Source organism: Drosophila willistoni (assembly GCF_018902025.1).
Source record: "Drosophila willistoni isolate 14030-0811.24 chromosome XL unlocalized genomic scaffold, UCI_dwil_1.1 Seg141, whole genome shotgun sequence".
NCBI classification, from domain to species: domain Eukaryota; kingdom Metazoa; phylum Arthropoda; class Insecta; order Diptera; family Drosophilidae; genus Drosophila; species Drosophila willistoni.
Window position 1 is genome coordinate 5,824,367 of NW_025814052.1, and position 20,765 is coordinate 5,845,131.

General features: G+C 34.8%; 1 protein-coding gene across 4 annotated transcripts in view; it reads right to left on the bottom strand.

Moving 5' to 3' along the window:
* LOC6648257 (longitudinals lacking protein, isoforms J/P/Q/S/Z) overlaps positions 1–20,765 on the bottom strand; it is a 131,688-nt gene that overhangs the window by 41,241 nt on the left and 69,682 nt on the right. For all 4 annotated transcript variants that reach the window (XM_047011407.1, XM_002071491.4, XM_015177165.3 and 1 more), the window contains exon 2: positions 13,610–13,770. In XM_047011407.1, coding sequence (XP_046867363.1) covers positions 13,610–13,750 — 141 coding nt within the window. In that variant the 5' untranslated portion in view covers positions 13,751–13,770. The remainder of the gene's footprint in view (positions 1–13,609; positions 13,771–20,765) is intronic.

Below are 20,765 nucleotides of genomic sequence, written 5' to 3' on the forward strand. Positions count from 1 at the left end.
TACGACTACAAACAAAACTTTGTTTCTATCCAGGCAAAACAAAACCAAAAAAGAAGAAGATAATATGAACAATTTTAACAATTCTATTATGAGGCCACTCCCTTATATAGTAGAAGTCAAGCTTGCAGCAATGCTTGACCACCATCAACAGCAAAAGCCAAGACATAGGCAACAGGTAAGAGAGGGAGATAAAGAGAGACAGAGAGAGAGAGAGTGAATTGCCTGTGTCTTCTCGAGAAGACAGCGGCAAAATATGCAAATTATTATGTTTGCATATTGCCGCCTTCGAATATTCCTTGGGATAGCTTATTATTTATTTTTTTTTCTTCTTTTTTTTGCTCTTTTTTAGACCTAGACTTACAAAGTCTTACTCTTCTTTGAGCAATTTCCATTCGTTCATCCGCTGCTTGCGGCTGTTTTCATTGTTGAAAGTCCATAGATCGGGTCCAGTGTTGGGGTACTCGATCTCAAGTCAATGGCTTTTTGGCTTACATTTATGTCTTAATATAATTTAAGTCTCCTCATCCTTATGGATATAATTCACCCGCACTTCTAGCATCTTCAACTCCAACTCCAACTCCAACTCCTTGTAATGTTGGCAAATTTCTATAATCTTTATTAATACTATTATTTTTCGAAATTACATCTATTAATAAATTAATATTATTGATTCTAGGTCATAGAATCATTTTGATAAATGGTCTATTAAGCTAATTTTGTGCCATATGAAAATCTTTGAGAAAAAAAAAAACAAACACTATAATTAGCTAAACCAGCAAGAAAAAAAAGAGAAATTCTCAACGTTTGGAGGTAAGTCCTTGGTCTCTATCTAATGGAGGGGCATTCATTGTCGATCTAGCTAAAGTAAATCAAAGGAAAGTTAATTTCTATTTGTTGTGCAAACGAATCCCTCTTCTTAAAGTTGTTGTTACTTGTTGATTTGATTTTTGATTATTTTCTTAGAGGAAGCACTTAAAAACTTACTCTAATTACAATTTAAAAAGTCGATTTGGGATATTTTTCAAAGTATTTTGGCATAATAAAACTGCCAAAATTCATTTGATCAAACTTACTCAACATGTTGACCTTGACAAAAGGAAAGAAGAAGGTGAGTATAAAGAGAATACATAGAAGTTTGTCTGGGTGTGCTCACATGTGGGAGGAGTACACAACGATAACTATTAGCTAGAACAATACCGACTTGAAATTACACTCTCATAAGAATTTATCTCATTTATATCTGAACGAACAAGTCTTGCGAATTCGCTTAATTAGTTAAGGTTAGGGTATTTTTGCAGGGACTTTTCGTCCAATTTGTTTAGATTTCAATTTCTTCAAGGTCGTCGTCATCAGTCATAATTAAAACCAACAAAAACCCAAAACAAAACTCATAAATCACCAAAAAAAAACCCTGCTGAGAGAAGTAAAGTATATATGTATAAAAATTTGATTTTAAGAAATCGCAAGAGTTAGTTTAACTGTTTAACTTTTTCCTATATATAATATTGTCTTTAAAATTCACTCAGTAGAGCATTTTGACTCACGCACTTGTTGTTTGCCTTGTCATTGTCACGCACAAAAGCTTTAAAAAATCAAAAGACAGGCCCCCAAACAATCTCGCGAGACAGAGAGAGAGAGAGAGAGAGAAAGAGGGAAATATATATGCAAAAAACAAAAATGTGCGTAACGCAACGCAACGCAACGCATAAATTGATGACGTCAAATTGAAACCAGTTGAGCGTCATACGCAACAAGACAAGTGGAAGGAGGCAAAGCCAAAGCCAGACGGAGGGGGGGTGGGAAGCGAGAAGGATGAAGTGAACGTCGCTATATGCGGAACGACTACAGAAACGAACGACAAACGATTGAACTTGCTGTGTGCGTATATGCAGGCACACACACACACCAACACACACATCATATATATATGTGTACACATTTTAATTGAACAAGTTTTTAGCCATACCCTTATAATTAGGGTATATCCATTTATGGCAAAACCTTGCAATGTGTGAGAAAATATTGTTATTCAAAAATTGTTAAAACAGATAGCCAAATATTTATTTGGCTAAGTGAGGATATTTTAAGAATAGGCATTGAAATAGGCCAACAAAAATTAGCAAAACTCTAGAATCAAGGGCACAGATACTCATTATATTAAGCAAATTCATAAAAGAACAAATTAATTGTGTATGAAATTTTTAAAAAAGTATTTACAAATTCTAAATTATTCTCATAACTTCTAAACATGTACATAGGGAGAAATTTTATAACCAAAACTCAAAAATAAACTCCAAATATTTCTTTCTCTCTATCGTAAAGTTACCAATATTAGTAGATAATATATGAAAATTTTAGCTACATATGTATTAAAATCCTAGTAGAAAAGATCTAAAATTAGTCTACACTCTGACTTTATGGCATTATAAGTTAAAATATTTTAATATTCAACTAAAATTTAATTGAAATTTAGGAAATTCAGTAATTTTCGATGGGTTCTTTGTTGGAGTTTATATCGAAATTGCTCGACCATTAAAACTAACCGAAAAAAGTCACAAAAGATTAATAATATGGTTATTTTGGGAGGTGTTCAGATCCCCTGGACCGCCCCACCCCCTTCAATAACACGTCAATGATTTATGTATATTAAATAAATAAAACTATTATTTCAAGTAATCTTTGTAAATTAAACTTGGAAAACAATCAGAAAAATTTAAAAGAAATCAGAATCAAATATTTTTATTGATCGAAAACCCCAAAAGTAATGTCGATCCGCCACTTAGAGAGTATAACGTAGCCGACGTGTTGCACTTGTTATCAGAGATCGTGGTGGTTGGTGTTTTTTTTGTTTCTTTCGTTTTGTTCATTTTTTCATTGACATTGAACTTGAACTTGCGTGCTTTTTCTGCTTTACGCACTCTGTTCGTATTTCATGTTGAATGTGTGTGTGTGTGTGTGAGTGTGTGTTGTTGCATATACACAGATTTGTGTGTATATGAGAGCTTATCAGAAGTCGTCTGGTGTTGTCGCTAACTGTGAGGGCTTGCTTGATAAAAAAAAAACAAAACCGACAAGAGGGCGAAGGCGATGGGTGGAAGAGAGAGAAAGAGAGAGAGAGAGAAACAGAAACTCAGTTATTCAGCCAAGGTCGACACCAATGCAAATTTATGCGCATTCTGAAATATATTTATGCGGTTCGCTTTTGATAGTTGTTCGCATCCCGCCCCTTCCTCCACGCCTTTGCTTCCCCTTCTATTTTAATTGTTTAAACAGATTGCTATTAATTTATGACTGCATTGTGTGTGAATGTGTGTGTGTGTGTGAATGTAACTAAGATCTAACTGTACAAAGTAATAAAGTGCCTCTGAATATCAAAATGGACTACTCTCTCACTCTTTCCCTCTCTTCCTCTCTCTCTCTCTCCCTTTAAGCAAAGTGAGAAGAATAATTGGAATACATAGAATATTAAAGAAACGTCTTATGAATGCAGCACAACCATCCATCCATCCATCCATCCATCAGCAAGGTGTGTGTCAGTGTGTGTGTGTGTGTCAAGCTAATTGCAGGTAGACGGCGCCATACAATAGAGTCTAAATAATATCCGCCCAATGGTCAGTAGGAAGCATTTTTACCTCTTGGATTATTCTACTCTACTCTACTCTACTACTCCTCACACACGCACAAAAGACGCGCCCGGAAGGGCCGTCTGCCGATGGGTTTCTTTTTCTGCACGCTCTTCTTCTCCATTGTCATTTTTGTCTAACAATTGTGTGAGACGATAATGATAATAATGTGTGTGTGTGTGTGTGTGTATTCTGTGGTCAGCCTTTTGATGTGGTCAAATTTACTGCCGTTGTTGGTAATTCTCTTCTCTTCTCTCCTTATTTTGCCGGAAGCTCAAGACAAAACAGAGGACGCAGGAGCCGATACCACTTGACCTGACGAAACATGTTTTGTTTTTTTTTTTTTGTTCTTTCTTTTCTTTTTTGATTAGAGGTAGGACCATTTTGAAGGCCATTTGGGTTTATCCCACGCTAAGCTAAGACATCGCACATCGCAAATACAAATAATAATGCTAAAGAAATTCACAACTGCAGCAATCAAGGGCTAAATTCGCAGACTCGCAGGAAAAGCAGAGCAATGCCAAAGGAGGCAACTCCTCTCAATACCTACATATACATATGTATGGGTATGTATCTACATGTGTCTAGTAGATACGCTGCATAGATACATACATATGTATGTAGGTATATTGATTTGTGTGCTGCTAGTTAACAATTTGTTGCAAATTGTAAAATGTTGCAGGCAATATAATTTAATTGACGCCGTTATGGGCACGGCCTCTCTCAACCATCTAAGATTGGATCAGTTTAGTTTGACCAAACCAAACCGGGTTGCAAATGCACAAAACGTTTTTCCATTTAACATTTTTCTTTTTTTTTTTCTTCCGCAAATGCCGTCGAGACTTCAGAAATACATATATACATATATACATATAATATTTATGTGAATAGTTTATATATATATATACATACCATTGATAATTTGAAATATGCCACAAAAAGGAAAAAGGGGAAAGAAATGAAAACTATTTTCATTTACATTTAAAATTTAACATTTATTATTGTTAAGTTTATTTAAAGCAATCAATAAAGAGAACGAGGCAGAAGGCTAAAGCAAGTTTATGTCCTATCTTTTGATTCTTGAATATTGAATATAGTCATAAGTTTGATTGGAACTGAATCCATTTTCTGCCTAGCAAAAACAAATTTGAAGATAACTGTTTTCCTAACTAAGCTAGTAAAACTAACTTACTTAAACATTAAATTTTCTATAGAAAACTAAAAAAAAAAACGAAAATTATTATAAATTTAAAAAAAAAACTCTAAAGTTGCAGTTGAAAACACCTAACAATGGCAGAAAATGGTTTAGCATGGAAGATTCATTGGAAGTTGTACATACATATGTGTGTAATATTATGTATCTAATATCAAAAGTCAATAGATGGACCTTTATCTACTCCAACTTAAGCTGAAAACTTAAGATATTTATTATCTTATTTCACCATTCTTAGACTCATTCTTGAACTCACTTTTTCTATGGGCAAAAAAGGGGGAAATAAAAAATTGTTAAGGTCTATTGCAATAACTCAACTGAAGCAACTAGCAACAGAAGTTTCATATGATGAACTATAGATGAAATAAGCGTAAACTTGTTTTATTGCAAACCGCACACAAAAACAACAACAACAAAAAGAATAAGAAAAAAAACATAAAAATAAAAAAAAGCAGTAGAAACGAAACAAAACACAGAAATAAAACGAAAAAGCGCCAACGCATGCGCAGCGCGGTTATTTTCAGTTCCTGTTGCTGACGTCAGTTTTAATTTATTTTTATTTTTTTTTTACATTTTTTTCCTTTTTTTTTTTTTTTGTTTAAAGAGACATTTGTGCATAGAGTTTTCAGCTCGTGTCGCTGGTGACCTTCAAACAGGGTTTTAATTTTGCTCGATTGCCTGCGTTTTTGCAGTTTCTTGTATACTCTATTTGGCTTAGGGCTTAGTGAAATGGCTTGTATGGTTGGTAACAAAATGATTTGTGGATATGTCTTTGAATATATGTGGTGCTCAATTCTATTATAAATATTGAAAAAATTCAAATATATATTTGAATGTGATTCGGAAATATATGAGAAATATTCTTCAAATAATTGGATTGATTTCAACTAAGTTTCAGTTGAGTTAAAAAAGCACTTTCTTATAGCAGATACGGTTCTAGAAATAAATATACATAAAAGACAAATTCACCCCCTTAAGTATGCAATAGGTTGCCAAAATCTTTCAGAGTGATGTACAACCTGTAGTCAATTAAGATAATAGAATCATTTTTTTATGCTCAAAACATTCTTAAAGTTATTGATTTCTTTAACAACAAAAAGAATAAGACTGTCTTCTTGTTTATCTATTGCATACTTTAAGGGGGCACATTCCGCTATGATACTGACCATTAAGTGCCAAAAATATTCTTTGTTAGAGTATCATTGCTTTCGTTATGCCAAAGTTTGTCTTTGCTACATATGTTTATATTTATATATTTTTATTTTTGCGTTTAGTTCTGTTTAGAAATGTTGATAGAACTATATGTATATATGTATGCATGTATGTTTGTATGTATGTATATTATGCGCCCAGCTGAAGCTTTGTATTGTGCTTGTGCAACAATTACTAATTATATACTATATACAAAGTTGGACAACAGCTGGCAATTCTAATGAGATACGCTATCTTATTTTTTTTTTATTATTATTATTTTATTTTTTTTAATGTTTTATTATTATTTTCATTTGATATGCTGTCTCTTTCTGGTTTCGATATATGCGTTTGTGTGTGTTTGTGTGTGTGTGTGTGTGTGTGTGTCTGTATGTGAGTGTGCTTAAACATAAAGAAAAAGATATAAATCTGTTGAAAATGCGCATAATTATAGCACCGGTAGGCAGGCCAGGCCAGGCCAAGCCAGGCAAGCCGTAAGCCGTAAGCCGTAAGTAAGCATTCATAAGACATTGAATGAGGCAACCGCTATGAGAGCCTCGGCCCAGCAGCCAAGTTTCAAGCACTGCGAGACATCGCGAGTTGTGTGAGTCGTGACAAGAAAAGTTGGTAATTTTAATTATACATTTTTTTTTGTTCATTCTCCTTCTCTTCTTTCTAAAAATACCCTGTGTATTCCCAAAAAAACCAAAAACAAAAAGGGGGGTATGACTTGGGCATATTCTAATTAATAGATGACCAAATTGCAAGACTAACAATAAGTGAGCATATTAAAATTAAATGACAAGTAAATCTAAATATCTTCTAGAGAATAAGGCGTTTGAGTACATACTTTTTAAACCAAAATCTTTCTTAAATTGATCTATGAATGCATCCTGAATTTTTAATTACTTGATTCGCTTCCGATTGTTATAATTCTCAACTAGCTTTGACTCTGAAGCTGAGAAAATTGCAAACATATTGACATTAAATGATTATAAATCTACTTTTTGAAATAAAAAACTTTGTTAAATTGGTCTAAGTAGTTAAGTAGTTTTATTTAGTTGTAATTCCCAACTTGTTTTAGTATTGAAACAATCTCTTTATAACATTTATCTCAAGTTGGCCAAAGTTTGATACAAAAACCTAGTCTATATTTTGTTTCCTGAAAACATTTTATAAAATACTTTAAAATCATCATTCAAACACATTTAATGACTTTAGCTTTAAAAAAAAAATATACATATATGCTTACACTGACTTATCATGGATTAATAGAACATTGATTAATTATATAAAAATCTAAATATGGCAAAAGAATATTTTTATTTATGTATATATTTGTATTATGTCATTATTAGTAAAGCTTTTGAAGTGATTGATTTGTAATTTAAAATTTCATTTAAATTCAAAGTTTTCGATTACTCAATTTCAATGAATATCAAAAAAAATATATAAATTTTTTAGCTGGACTTGGGAAATATTGAAAGCTTATTTAAGTCGATTCGATCTTGGATGAAGTTTACTACAATTTTGGTTATTTTGGTTGTTTTTTTTTTGCATTTCGGTTGGATCAAATTGTGCAAATGCGTTGTAAATTAACAATTATGGGTTATTAACATGACAATTTTGCACGATGGTCGGCAAAAACCGCATACACAGAGTCACATTCGAAGGAATTTAATTGAATGCGTGAATTGCTTTTGTTGATTGCCAATAGCAAGCCAAGTCAAGTCAAGCCAAGCCGAGAGGTAACCAGCAACAACAACAACATGTTTACTGCCATTATCGTTTGAATTGTTGCTGGTTGCTGGTTGCTGTTGCCGGTTGCATAGCATTTGCTGCCGCGTGAAACCGTGACGTTTGAGTTTTGGCTCAGATTTACAGGCAGATTTGAATGTTAACTCGTAACAACAGCAACAATAACAAAACCAGCTATGACAACAACAGCAAAGTTTTGGCTCAGATTTACAGGCAGATTTGAATGTTAACTCGTAACAACAGCAACAATAACAAAACCAGCTATGACAACAACAGCAAACATTTCGAATATTTTTGTATAATTTTCCAATTTAAATTAACAGTGTTGTTGCTGTTATTCGTGTGTTTCGTCTCGACATGTATCTAAAGATTTCCCAGGCCAACACACACACACACACACACACACACATGAATTTAGGGTGCCCACGACTTATTAGACACCCTGTAACAATTTGTTGCAATCTGATATCGATCTAACTATATGTCTGCCTTATTGCTGAGAAGTCTATAGGGTATACTGCATTTATATATATACACTTAATCATATAGGTGTAGGTATAAAAAAATGTAACTCGACTGCGCACGAGTGATAATTGTTAGTGTTGTTGTTGTTGCTTTTACATTACATACATTGCTATGCAATTTGTTGCAGTTGTTGCCTCGTCGGCAACGTCTATTGTTTTATTGTGCATACATTTTTGTTGCTGTCATTGGTGAATACAAATAATTTTTTATTAATTTGCTAAATTATATATTAATTGATGACACTCTTATTGACAATTATGATGAAATAATAATAATGGCACTATAAATGAGTGAAATATTCCCCCCAAAAATTGATATTTTACCTCGGAAATTTTGTCTTTCTTACAAACAAAATAATAACTAAAATTTATGTATCATACTATTTAATTTGCTTTGCATCATGTGGGCGTAAAATACAGTTAATTTCAATTGATTTGCATTTTCTTTTCGTTTTTTTTTTGCTCAAGAAAATTTGATCAACGTGGCGTATGCGTAATGAATAAACAACATTTCGTGTCTTTGGCTAGTTTTTCGCAAAGTCGCATAACTAATGCAACACGACATGGCGTACTGCAATTTTGCATACATATACATAGAGTAATTTGATAATTAACCACAATAAATGTAATAATAACTCCAATTCAAAATCTTAGCAACATTCACCAAATTCAAATCGAATTAACTGCAATTATTCTCACAATTGAAAGCAAAAGTAGTTTTCAACATACGATATATACATATATACATATATATGTATATCTAGTTGACTTAAAGAGATAATAAAGTAAATCTGGAATAATATGAAACACTTTCTGTTACATTTTGGCCTATTCATCTTAAGTTCTTTAGAGTTGTTCAGTGCGCTTGGCCAAAACAATTTATCAATTTGTAGCAACTGGCGACTAGTTTTGTAGTTGTTGTAGTTGTTATATTTTTAATTGATGTCTTGTAGGAATTTGTGCAAAAACATAATTATAAGTATAGGTTAGAACGGGTATGATGATGGGTGGGTGTGGGGATTCTACTTTGTTTTTTTTTTTTTGACTAGGGAGTTTTAAGTGCTCTAAAGCCGGTTATTATAAAGTCGGCTAGCGGATTTTGATTGCCAGATTTACCCAAAATGGGTAAGAGGTCGTCATAATCTGTGTTTATTTATACTCTTTTCAACCCTGGTGCAGTATTTAGTTATAAGCTTATGAACTTATGAAAAAGAGTTGTGACAATTGAACTGTAAAAATAAACTTATCAATGTTTTTCTCTACAAATAATGTGTTCTTTGTTAAGAGAATGAGTTTGAGTGTTATTTAACAATTAACTAACGACTGAAATTATTACTTATTGAGAGCTTTCCAACACTGGCACTCTAGATGCATCGCATTTTAAGATAGCTATTGGCATTAAATAGGCTATTCAAACTCATTGAATAAACTAAAGGCAAAAGAACAATGACAACAGGTGGCGCTAATGTGCCACAAAGTGAGCCAGAACAATCGATTGTTCGTTTGCCATCGTTAGACCGAATGCAGAACTAACAATAACATTTACATACAAACATACATATTTACATATGGAAAAGATGTAAGTGTGTGGAATTTATGAGGTGTCAGAAATGTTGTTTTTTCATAAGTTTTGTATCTATTTCGTTTTGTATTTTATTTTTCAAATCAATTTGTTGTTGACATTTGACTTGATTTTATGGCCAGTCGATTTGTTGTTGCCAATTGTGGTTGTTGCCATTTGCCTGTTGCAGGCCTGACATATGTTGCAAGTTGTTGCAGCTGTCGGTGGTAGAGGCGGTCACCTCATATTATTGTTGTTGTTGTTGTTGTTGTTGCTGTTGTCGCTGCTTGTCAAAAAAAAAAAAGGAGAAAAAAGTGTTGCCAAGAGAGACTTACGAGGCTGCCTTTTGTTAGTAAGTGTTTGCATATGCATTTTTTGACAACAGCATTGAGTATGTGTGCGTGCGTGTGTGTGTGTGGGGCATGTCTGGCATGTTGTTTAACACGCTGTTATCCACCCAATAATCCCAACACCTAGCCCCTTCCCCACCTTCCCCCCACTGGCATCATCTGGCAGTCAGGCAAATTGCACTTCATTAAAAGTCAAAGACTTGGACTCATTGAATTTCATGCAAATTTACTTAGCTTCAGCGAACTCAATCAGTCTCTTAGTTAGCCCAACAAATCAGTTTAAGACAACATCCCCAAACACAATATTCCTTGAACGACACAGAAAACCAACAGAAAGGAAACACGAAACGAAAACGTAAACAAACAACGAGGCAAACGAGTTAGCTTGAAACAAAGAATTGATATACCCTTATAAAATTTCATTTCTTATGTGGCAAAGTCATTTCCATATATACAATATTGTCAAACGATCAAATGATCGCTCAACTCATTATACATATATACAAATGGAAGAAATTTAAAGGGGAAAAGATATTTCAAGTTTATTTTTATGGCAAAATGTTTAATTTTAATCAGGCGGACAATGATATACTCTATAGAAAAAAGTGGAAAGATTGAGAGAGGGGATAAAGAAAGAGTTAGAGACAAAGTCAAGGGCTCAAATTATAGGATAAAAAATGGTTTGTTGTACTTTAGTTTTTTTCCTATACGCAGTTGTTGTTGTTGTTGAACTTTCTCTTCAACTTCTGCCGTTGCTTCTTCTTCTTCTTGCCTGTTGACCAAAGTCATTTGGCAAACAGTGTCCTCCAGTGTTTAGTCCAGGCTAAGCTCGAATACTTCTCACACTTTTCGTTTGCCTGATGCCTGGAACTTAACCCTTGGCTCTTGCTAATCTCTCTCCCTAGCTCTACTTTGCATCAACATTTGTTACACTTTGTTTGCCTTTAGGCTGACGGCAAGCAGGACCCAAAAAAATAAAAAATAGAAGCCAAATCCTTGATGCAGCAGGACCAGTAACAGGCACAACATCATATCACAGAAGGCGGGGGCGGAGCAAGAGCACGAAAACGATTCTTGCAAATCGCATCAAATATCAACCGAGCATACGTTAAATGCCTCAAATTGAGTTAAAGTGCCGTCGACAGGACAAAAAAAAAACAGGAAAGCGAGAGAGAGAGAGAGAAAGCGTTGTGGGAACAAAGGCTTGCGGCTAGGCCGGGACCAGCACAAAAACTACATAACTTCAAAAAAAAAAAAAAAAAACAAAGAGGAAAACTGAATCAGAAAAAGAAAAAAATGTTAAGAGAAGCCGTCGAAAGGTTTTGAAAAAATTGTTCACATAGACAAATTTATTTACGGAAATGACTAGACGAGGTTAGTTCAAAAAGTATATAAAAGTCATAGGGAATGGTCAAACTGAGAAACGAATCTCCTGATGCTAAAAATTCTATAGACTTGAATTTCTTTTTGGAATTTGAAGAAGGACCCTCGCACACACAAACACACACGCACATGAGATGCCATATTTAGCTTAGCTCGATTTCACTTGCAGTTGCCAGAGCATATCTGACTTTAGTCACCCTCAGCCCCCTCGAACCACTTCTCCATGTGTATTTTTTCTGGCCATATGATACGATTTTTTCTTCTTTTTTTGTGTTTTTTTTTGCGTCGGATTGACTTTCTGCATGGCAGATCCTAAAGCTGATTCTATTTCTAGTCCTGCTGGCCTCATGTGAGAATGGGTTGACCTGAGCTGACTGGATGGCTGGCTGACTGGGCTGTCATCATTGCCTCGTTCATCGACACTTTGCTTTTTAATCAATTTAGCAAATTTTCCTTTTTTCTCTTTCTCTCGGGCAGAGTTTGCAAGATGCAAGAGTGGACAAGAGGAGCAGGCGGGAGAGGATGCAAAGGAGGTGTCGTGCTGTGGGCATATTGGACTCGTTAGTAGCCGGTAGTCGCTGCGACAGGATGAAGAGCATGAGTGAAGGATAAGAGAGCTAATGGATATGCAAAAGTAATTGACAGTTTGTCTTCTTCCTCTTCTACAACTTCATCTTGTTCTGCTTCTTCAGAAATGTTTGTTTTTTTTTTCTTTTTGTGACTTTTATTAACTTTTCAAAATGTTGACAGTTCTCACACTCTCTCAACGGCGTCTGTGAGTGTGTCTGTGCTGTCTGTGCTAATTAGTTTGACAAAATAGTTATCCTTCTGTTCTGTAAGGGAAATGGAATTCATAATTTGTTCTTTTGAGAAAACTTAACTTAACATTTGGTATTAGTTTGATCTGTCAATGTTTATTTAATTCTTATCTTATTTCTCTCATTCGAATATAGCCAAAAAAAAATGAATATAAATCGTTAAACAATTTGATTAATCGATTATTTTGACTTTCTTCGATTTATTGCGTTTATTACTCGCTCGATTAATTCTTAATTTGTCATCCCTGTGCTAACTTAAGCTCTCTCCCTCTCTCTCTCACTTAAAAAATTATTAAATTCATTAATCAATGAACGAATTTTCTGGTTCTCATCTTCAGTTATTTCTGTCTCCCCTCACCTTTACAGTCCCTCTTTAATTATCATTCTAAAAGTTCTTTTAAGTTTTCAAATGGATTTTACAGACTGTATATAATCTCTGTTAATTTAACAGTTTAGCGGGATAATTTGATCACGTTAAGCAACATTAAAAGTTAGCAACAACAAACGCATGTTAAGTATTTTCTGCTTAATTTAACAGGAATTTCAATTGACAGGCACACTGACTTACACACACACACACACAAACACAGAGAACGCATGATTTATGAGCACACACACACACCTCTCTTTCTCTCTCTCTATATATATATACATATGTTTATACTAATGTAGTTATAACAGTTACACGTGGCAGTTGCTCCATTGCAGTTAATTTTTCTATTAGACTCTGACCTTATCAACATGTTGCCAGCAAAAAAAAAAGCACGGCAGCAACATATACCGGCAGTTAGCAGCAGCAGCAACAACAACAAAAACAACTGTACATGGGGCGATTTGTTGTTTTTTATTTGCTGCATTTTGAAGTATGTTGCCGCGTTAAGTTGACAATTTACTGACAAATGTGTAAATTGCATTGGATCGTGTTTGTTGTTGTTGTTGCCGTTGTTGCTGTTGCGATAATTTATGCATCAAGCATTTCAAGCTAGATGAAGAGAGACAGAGACAGAGCAAAAGAGACGCTCATCAAACAACTACAACGACCTTGATGGCCCGGTTTGGCACCTTCCGCATTGAATTTTCTTTAACACTCACACTTCTCTGCGGGCTCTCAATCTCTCTCACTCGCGATTGAGAATTATTATTATTAATTGGAGAATATTAATAAAAAATATAAAGGAAATCACTCACCTTATGGGCTCTGATGGATGTGCCCTCTGAACAAGCTAATGTAACGTCCACCAGGCTCTCGTCCTGTAATAATTGACTAAACACCCCTAGCAGGTTGGATTGATGATTGTTCCACCTCAAGCAGTAGTGCTCACTGCCCATGTCGGTGACAGCTTACGCTGCTGCAAAGGATAAATAGAAAAAAGGACAATAAGAATGATGTTATATTATGTATAAGAGCATCTTTAGCATCTAATGAAATTGTTGAACAGTTGTTTAGATTGAAAGAAGCGAAGCAAATTGTAAATTTTAAATAAGTTTTTGGCTGAACGTGGCTTATAGGCAATGTCTACTGTATGTCAAGTACCAAAAAGAGGACATTGACTCATTAAGATTTGAAAGCAAAGATTATAAGCATAATTGCTTAATTTCTGTGTCTTTAAATCTATATGTACATAGTAACTGCAATATGTTTGTATCTAAGCATAGAGATTTGCTTAGTTAGTAAGTTAGTTAGTTAGTTACTTGCATCTGTATTTATATTTAATTAATGCCAAAACGTGACCCCTTGTAGAGTTCAATAATGTCACTGCCAAATCTAGTCAGGTGAACAAAACAAAGACCAATGTGGCAGGTGTGGCAAGGTGAGCTACATACATACATACATACATCCAAAAATACATATATACACACTTATTTGGATTCAAATAATGCTACAAGTCTTAAGACGAGTCCAAGCGAAGGCAACTTTTGCACGAACTTTTAATTGAGGGCGTGACATTAAATCCAAGATTTATGCAAAAACAAAAACAAAAACGAAAAAAAAAAACTTAAGCAATATTTCTTAATTGAAATTTTTACCAAGTATTTATAGCTTACGCACAGTTCATAGAGTTTATTATGTTCAAAAAGTCCCAAATTTTTCGGACATAAACTTGAAATTTTGATGGTTCTTTGATATTCAAAAATTTCAGTTCTTTTTCTTTGTTTTTTCTCTAACTAAATTATAAGTTGAAAAATATTGCTTTTTAATTTTTTGTCTTATTGTTAATTGAAAAACTGCATATAAGAGAAACCCAAAAGTTTTGACATGGAAAATGTTAATATCTAACTGAAATATGGCATTTTAGTTTAGAGGATTTTTATGGTGTTCCAATTGATTTTTATATCTAATCTTTTTGGCACTTGTGAATTCAGATTTTCATAGTGTTTCAATTGAATTTTGACTGTAATTTTTTTTTTTATAGCTTAAACAGTACAGATTTAAAGTTGATTTCAATACAAAGTTTGTGATATATTTTTTTGGACTATCTCGTTTGCGGTTTGTGGTTAGAATTACTCTTTATATTAGTGTGCATACCAAAGTGTGACCGTTTTTACAATGGTTTTAAGTATTAACAATACTGAATATATAGACAACGATATGAAAGTTTGAAAAACTTTTAAAATCTAAACCTTAGGCTAACAAACTTAACAAAGTTTCCTGTATTTCAAAGAAACTCAAATATCTAAACAGTTAACCAAACATACTATATAAGTATATGTAATTATACCAATATAAAACATTTATCTATAAATTTGAGGGGGCGAAACGACAACAAGAACATTAATCAAGTTAAGGTCATTTAAGTTTTTCGTGTAAGTCGAGTAATTATTATTATTATTATCATTTTTTTTTATAGATAGACGCGAGAGCTATTAAAAAAATATTATGCAAAATTTACGGTGTAAGGAAGTCAGTCTATTGCGATTTTTTTTTAATGCTTTGCCATTTTGTAAGATCAAATATTCAGGGGCAATCAACAAAATGTGGCAAAAAGTTTTAGTCTGACTCAATTTTTTTTCTTCTTTTTTTTCTGTGTTGTGTTGTGTTTTGATTGCTGTTTGTCGCAGCTGCTGGCAGCAGTAACAGGGATACCAAATAATAACAAAGCAATAAACTCTGAATTTATTTCAACAAATAAAACTTTGATTTATTGCACTACGCATATACACACACAGACACACACACACACACACACACACACACACACACACAGCATGCAATGGGGCAAGTCTGGAGTCTCCAGTTGCAAGTTGCACGTTGCACGTTTTAACGGCAAACAGAAACTCTTTGGCTAAATCTAAGCATCGATCTCAGCCACATGATAACAAGCCCAAGTTCCAACCGAGAATTAGAATCAAGCGATCGTAAAAATCATGTGCCCAGAGATGGAGAGAGGGAGAGGGCACTTGGAAATGGGGGTAAAAGTTAATATTAACTTAAAGTGAATGCTTTCCTAAAGAGATGAAGAAGCCGAGCCATGTGTTAACTTTTTGGCCAGTTCATTAATATTAACGAAGTTGCTTTTTTTTTGGGTGGGGGGGGGTTTCTTTATTACCCATTTCTATATTAGCTTTGGATCATTGAGAGTCGTTAAGTGAAAATTTGTTCTCGCAAAACCGTTAGCATTAACATTTATTCATTTGAATAAGGTGCAAACAGTTGCAAACAGGGCAACAACACGCAATACTAACGATAGGTCGCTGAATTTGTGGGTTGTACTTGTTTTTTGTTTGTTTCTTTTTTTGGGGCCAACAAAATTTCATTAGCATGCAACAGCAACAGGTCGCCATTTAATTAAGAGATGTATGTTGCTAGTTTGCCATGTTGCAGCAGCAGCAGCAGCAGCAGCAACAGTTGCAGTTGCAGCAGTGTTGCTCCTGCCCACGCATGATTTTTGAATTAGCGTTGTATGTAAGAGTAAGTAATATAATTGACAGCTGTTGTTGCTGTTGTTTTTGCCTACGTGTTCTGCAGGCATCAATGCCTGCAATGCATGCTAAGTAGTCAAACGGAGAGAAGTATATACCTACACACACACACACACACACACACACACACACACACCAACTCATACACACACAAAGAAGAGAAAGTCGCAAAAAAAAGAAGGAGAAAAAAAAAATATCTATATATAAGAAAAACTATGTCTTTTGCCGTATGTTGCATGCAATTTGGGTTCGTTAATTGTTGTTTCTTCTCGGTGCTGCGATTTATGCCGCTTGCATGCTAATTATGAACGCCGGCAACATGCTGTTGCTGTTGTTGCTGTTGTTGCTTGTGCCACAGCAGCCACAAAGCGGCATCATTCGACTATCATGTGAATGCTTTGGAGCCCAAAAGGGCTGACATCTAAATCAGTCAAAAAGACCTATTGAGTTTTCAGGCAACATAATGAGCAGCAGCCGCAACAGCAGCAACATTTCGCGTAAGACAGGCAGCAGCAATAACTGCTGATGGGGTCTCCCACGGTGCACAGTTGTTGGTCAAAGGAAAAAAAGAAAAGAAAAGTACAAAACAACAACAACAAAAAAAAAAAACAGACAGCCATTTTTCCAACTCATTCTCTCTCTCTGACTCTCTCTCTCTATCTCTCCCTCTCTTCCTCTCTAGCTTTTGACAACGGCACGAACCAAACAGTTTTCAATTAAAGACCAGCCCGTGCGGGCTCATTGCAGTTCCAAACTCACTCATTTAGGCCCTGTTGCTGGTTGCTGCCGCTTTTACCTTAAAACTCATTAATATTGAAATTTGCTCATGTGCATGAGTTATTAGCAATTTTCTAATTAAGGCTCGCTGACGAGTCGCCGCCTCACAGTGGGCAACCTATCATACATACATATCAGACCAGAAGCAAAGCAAACCAAAACCATTTTTGCATCTTAAACCTATTCGCTTCGTTTGAGCATGGATCCAAAGATGGAGCTAAAGAAGATGACTTTGCTTTGCTTTGCTTTGGTTCGGTTCGGTTCGGTTCGGTTCCCTTCTCTGACTCATGCTTGGGCGCACATATGTGAACTTGAATGGCGCTATCCACTCTCTATATCACTCTAACTCTCTATATTTACTGCCACCACAATTGCCAATTTCCCTGTTGTTGTTGTTGTTGCTGCTGTTGCTCTTGTCACACCTACCTAACTAAGTGAGGGAAGGAGGTGGCGGCAAATGTGCCTTTCATGTTGCACTCTTTGTTGCTTGAGTTTTTTTTTTTTTTTTGCCTTGCTATGATTTATTCATTTATAAGCTTTATTCCCAGTCCACTTATTATTAGTACATAAATTTTGCCTATGCAACAACTAACTAACTAAAAAGAAAACAAAGCGAAAGAAAATTGTATCTTAAAGATAGTTGACAATTTTCAAACCAAGTCTTGAACAGCATAGAAAATTATGAATACTTTCTACTATTTTTAGTATTTTGATATTATCCAACTATATCGAAACGAAATGTAAATCTTCATGTTGATTTATATCTAAATTTATACATAAAAGATCGACGACTTGAAAGTCTTTTTCGAAATTTGAACATTTCCATATCAATTGGCAGTTTTAAAAAATAAAACTCACATCGAATTCATCTTAAGTATAGTAAGTAGAATAATTTCCATCAAACTTTGCATATTTGCCTCTGGGATTGTCTTATAAAAAGGATTACATCATTAGCCAAACAAGTTATTGGCATGAGGTATCATTATCATAATGAGCTAAAGATTCCAGACTTGAACCAGTTTAGAATTACAACTCAAAGAAGCGAGAAAAGCTCACAAAAGCATCACCAAACTTCAGAAATAATTGACCGTAATTGAGTATAACCGATTTTTAATAGTTATTTTTCAATTATCCTTATTTCATGATAACCTTTGATAATACTTGCTTATTGTCCATTTAGGATAGATGTAAAATAAAAATAAATGAAAAATATATAAAATATCTAAATTAAATCGAACTTTACTATATTTCAAAATTAAATCAAACACTTGAATTTGTGGAAAAATAAATTGGGATTCGATTTTTCGAGAGATTTATGAAAACATCACGATTTTTTGCAAAAATGGGCAAAAATTTAGTTTTCGAGATTTCAATGCAGATTGATAGACTTCAAAATAAAAACATTAATTTTTCAAATATTCCAAAAATCGAACTACTTAGAGCTTCAAGAAATTAAGAAGAAATGGAATATTTAGCTGTTTTTTTGTCTGGCTTGGAAAGATGACTTGATATTTAGCCAAATTCCATATCCATTTTATTTCCATTTTTATAGTGGCAACCCTAAAAACAATCAAAAACTACTCAAATTTCAAATCGAAATCTGTTCTTTAAGCTAGCAATATGTTTTCAAGAATCAGTTTGCACCTTATCAATATAAAAATAAGAAATTTTTTATCGAATTAAAGAATATCAGAGAAAATATGAAGGTTCTAATATTTTAAATTTTGCTTTCTTGATCATTGTGATTATTGTTTAAGTCTATATATACCTTATAGGAACGAAAATTGGTATGATCGTTTCTTTTCAAAATGAAACTTTAAAAAATGATTATCTTCCTTTATCTACAAGCTTTGCAGCATATTAAGGCATTAGTTGCCGTAAGTGACTATAACTAACTGCAAATCTCTTCTAACTGTAGTGTATAGCGAATTCGTTTGAATTCATCCATTCTTATGGATGGCAGCAGCTTCCAGCTCACAGAATTTTAAACTTCAATGACATTGCCTCTGGGTCTCTCTCTCTCTCTCTCTCTCTGCGTAACTCTCTTGACTGATGATGATGCCCCGCTAGAAGATGCAAAGAAGTCATGGAAGAAGTTTGTCTAGTCGTGGCCACTTGCTACCCAGTTTCTTATGGGGAAAAGAAAAGGGGGTGGGATGGAGGCAGGCGGGAGTAGGAATCAGTGGGGGGAACTGGAGCTAGTGGCTGCGTGTGAGTACGCCTACGTGCGATGGCGGCGTATTTTAAATCAAAAAGAAGGGCGCACGATGCACGATGGCCGCGCCTTTGCTTTTTTCTTGTTGTTGTTGTTGTTGCTGTTGTTGCTTTTGCCACGTCGATTATTAATTGCATACATGCCAAAGGGGGGTCGGTTGGTGGTTAGATGATGGGTGAATGGGGGGTTGTATGGCATGATGTGGTGCGGTGTGGTGTGGTTATATTTCAGCTGCAAAACAGTTGCAATTTTTGTTGCTGTTGCTGTTGTTGTTTCGTTTCAACATTGCCGCCTCTATTTTTGCGATTATCATAATGTTGACTGCTCTGCTCATATTGTTGTTGCTCTGTCTTTGTCTCTCCCTCTCCATCTCCCTCCCTCCCTCACTCACTCTTTGTCTTTGCCCGCTGCGAATGATGATGATGATGATTATTTTGATAGGTTGCGCAACATGTTGCTGGCTGACTGTGTTTGTTGCATTAGATTTTCCATACGCTTGGCATCTTAATTGCTCTTTCACTTTGCCGCCTCTCCCTCTCTCTGTCTTTCTCTCTCTCTCTCTCTCTCTCTCTCTTTTTTTCTCAACAATGTTGCCAAGGTTGTGCCGGAACCTGGAATTGCTGCTTGTCACTCTGCGGAAATTGACAGAGGCTAGCGAAAATGTATGATTATAGATACTTAAAGTTTCCATCTCTCTCACTCTCGCACTCTTTGACTGTACGTTTTTGTTTTTGCTCATTGATTTATTAATCGTTGTCTATGCTGGTGAAAGGATTTCGCTTTAGGTGCTGATCATAAATTTTACACAAAGCGTTTAAAACAGATCTTTTGCGCCTTTTTGCTTGTGGGTTATTTTCTTTTCAAGGTTTTCTTTTTTTCTTTTTTTGCTAAATGGCCAGCTGGGTCAGCAGACATAAGGGCGAGTTATTATGATCACTCTTAGAAATTATGGTCAAAATCACGTTAGGGAACAGGGAGGGAGGGCGAGTTGTAACTACTGTAAAAGAAAACATTGTGACCGTTAGAAATGTTGCTGTTGTTGCTGTTGTTGAGCTGCCACCTACAAATGTATGGCTTAGGTGTCGCCTTTGTGGCATGAACATGACTTTTGGCGAAGCATGCGTGTTGCCTGGCAGTTTCTTGTCGTTGCCCCTGTTTGTTGTTTGCTGTTTACTGTTGTTGCTGCTGCTGCAATTTTATTTATTATTTTAAGATAAGGCTATGGGGACAAAACAATATAATGTTGTTTTTTTTTTTCTGCATTTTCCATACAATACAATCTGCTGTTATTTGTGCTGCCAACAAGTGCAAAAAACACACACAGATAAACACACACACACACGCACACACACTCACATGTTGCTGGCATGCATATTTCTTCTTTCAACTGTTTTGAAACATAACTGCCATGTTGCTGCCGCTGGACAAGCA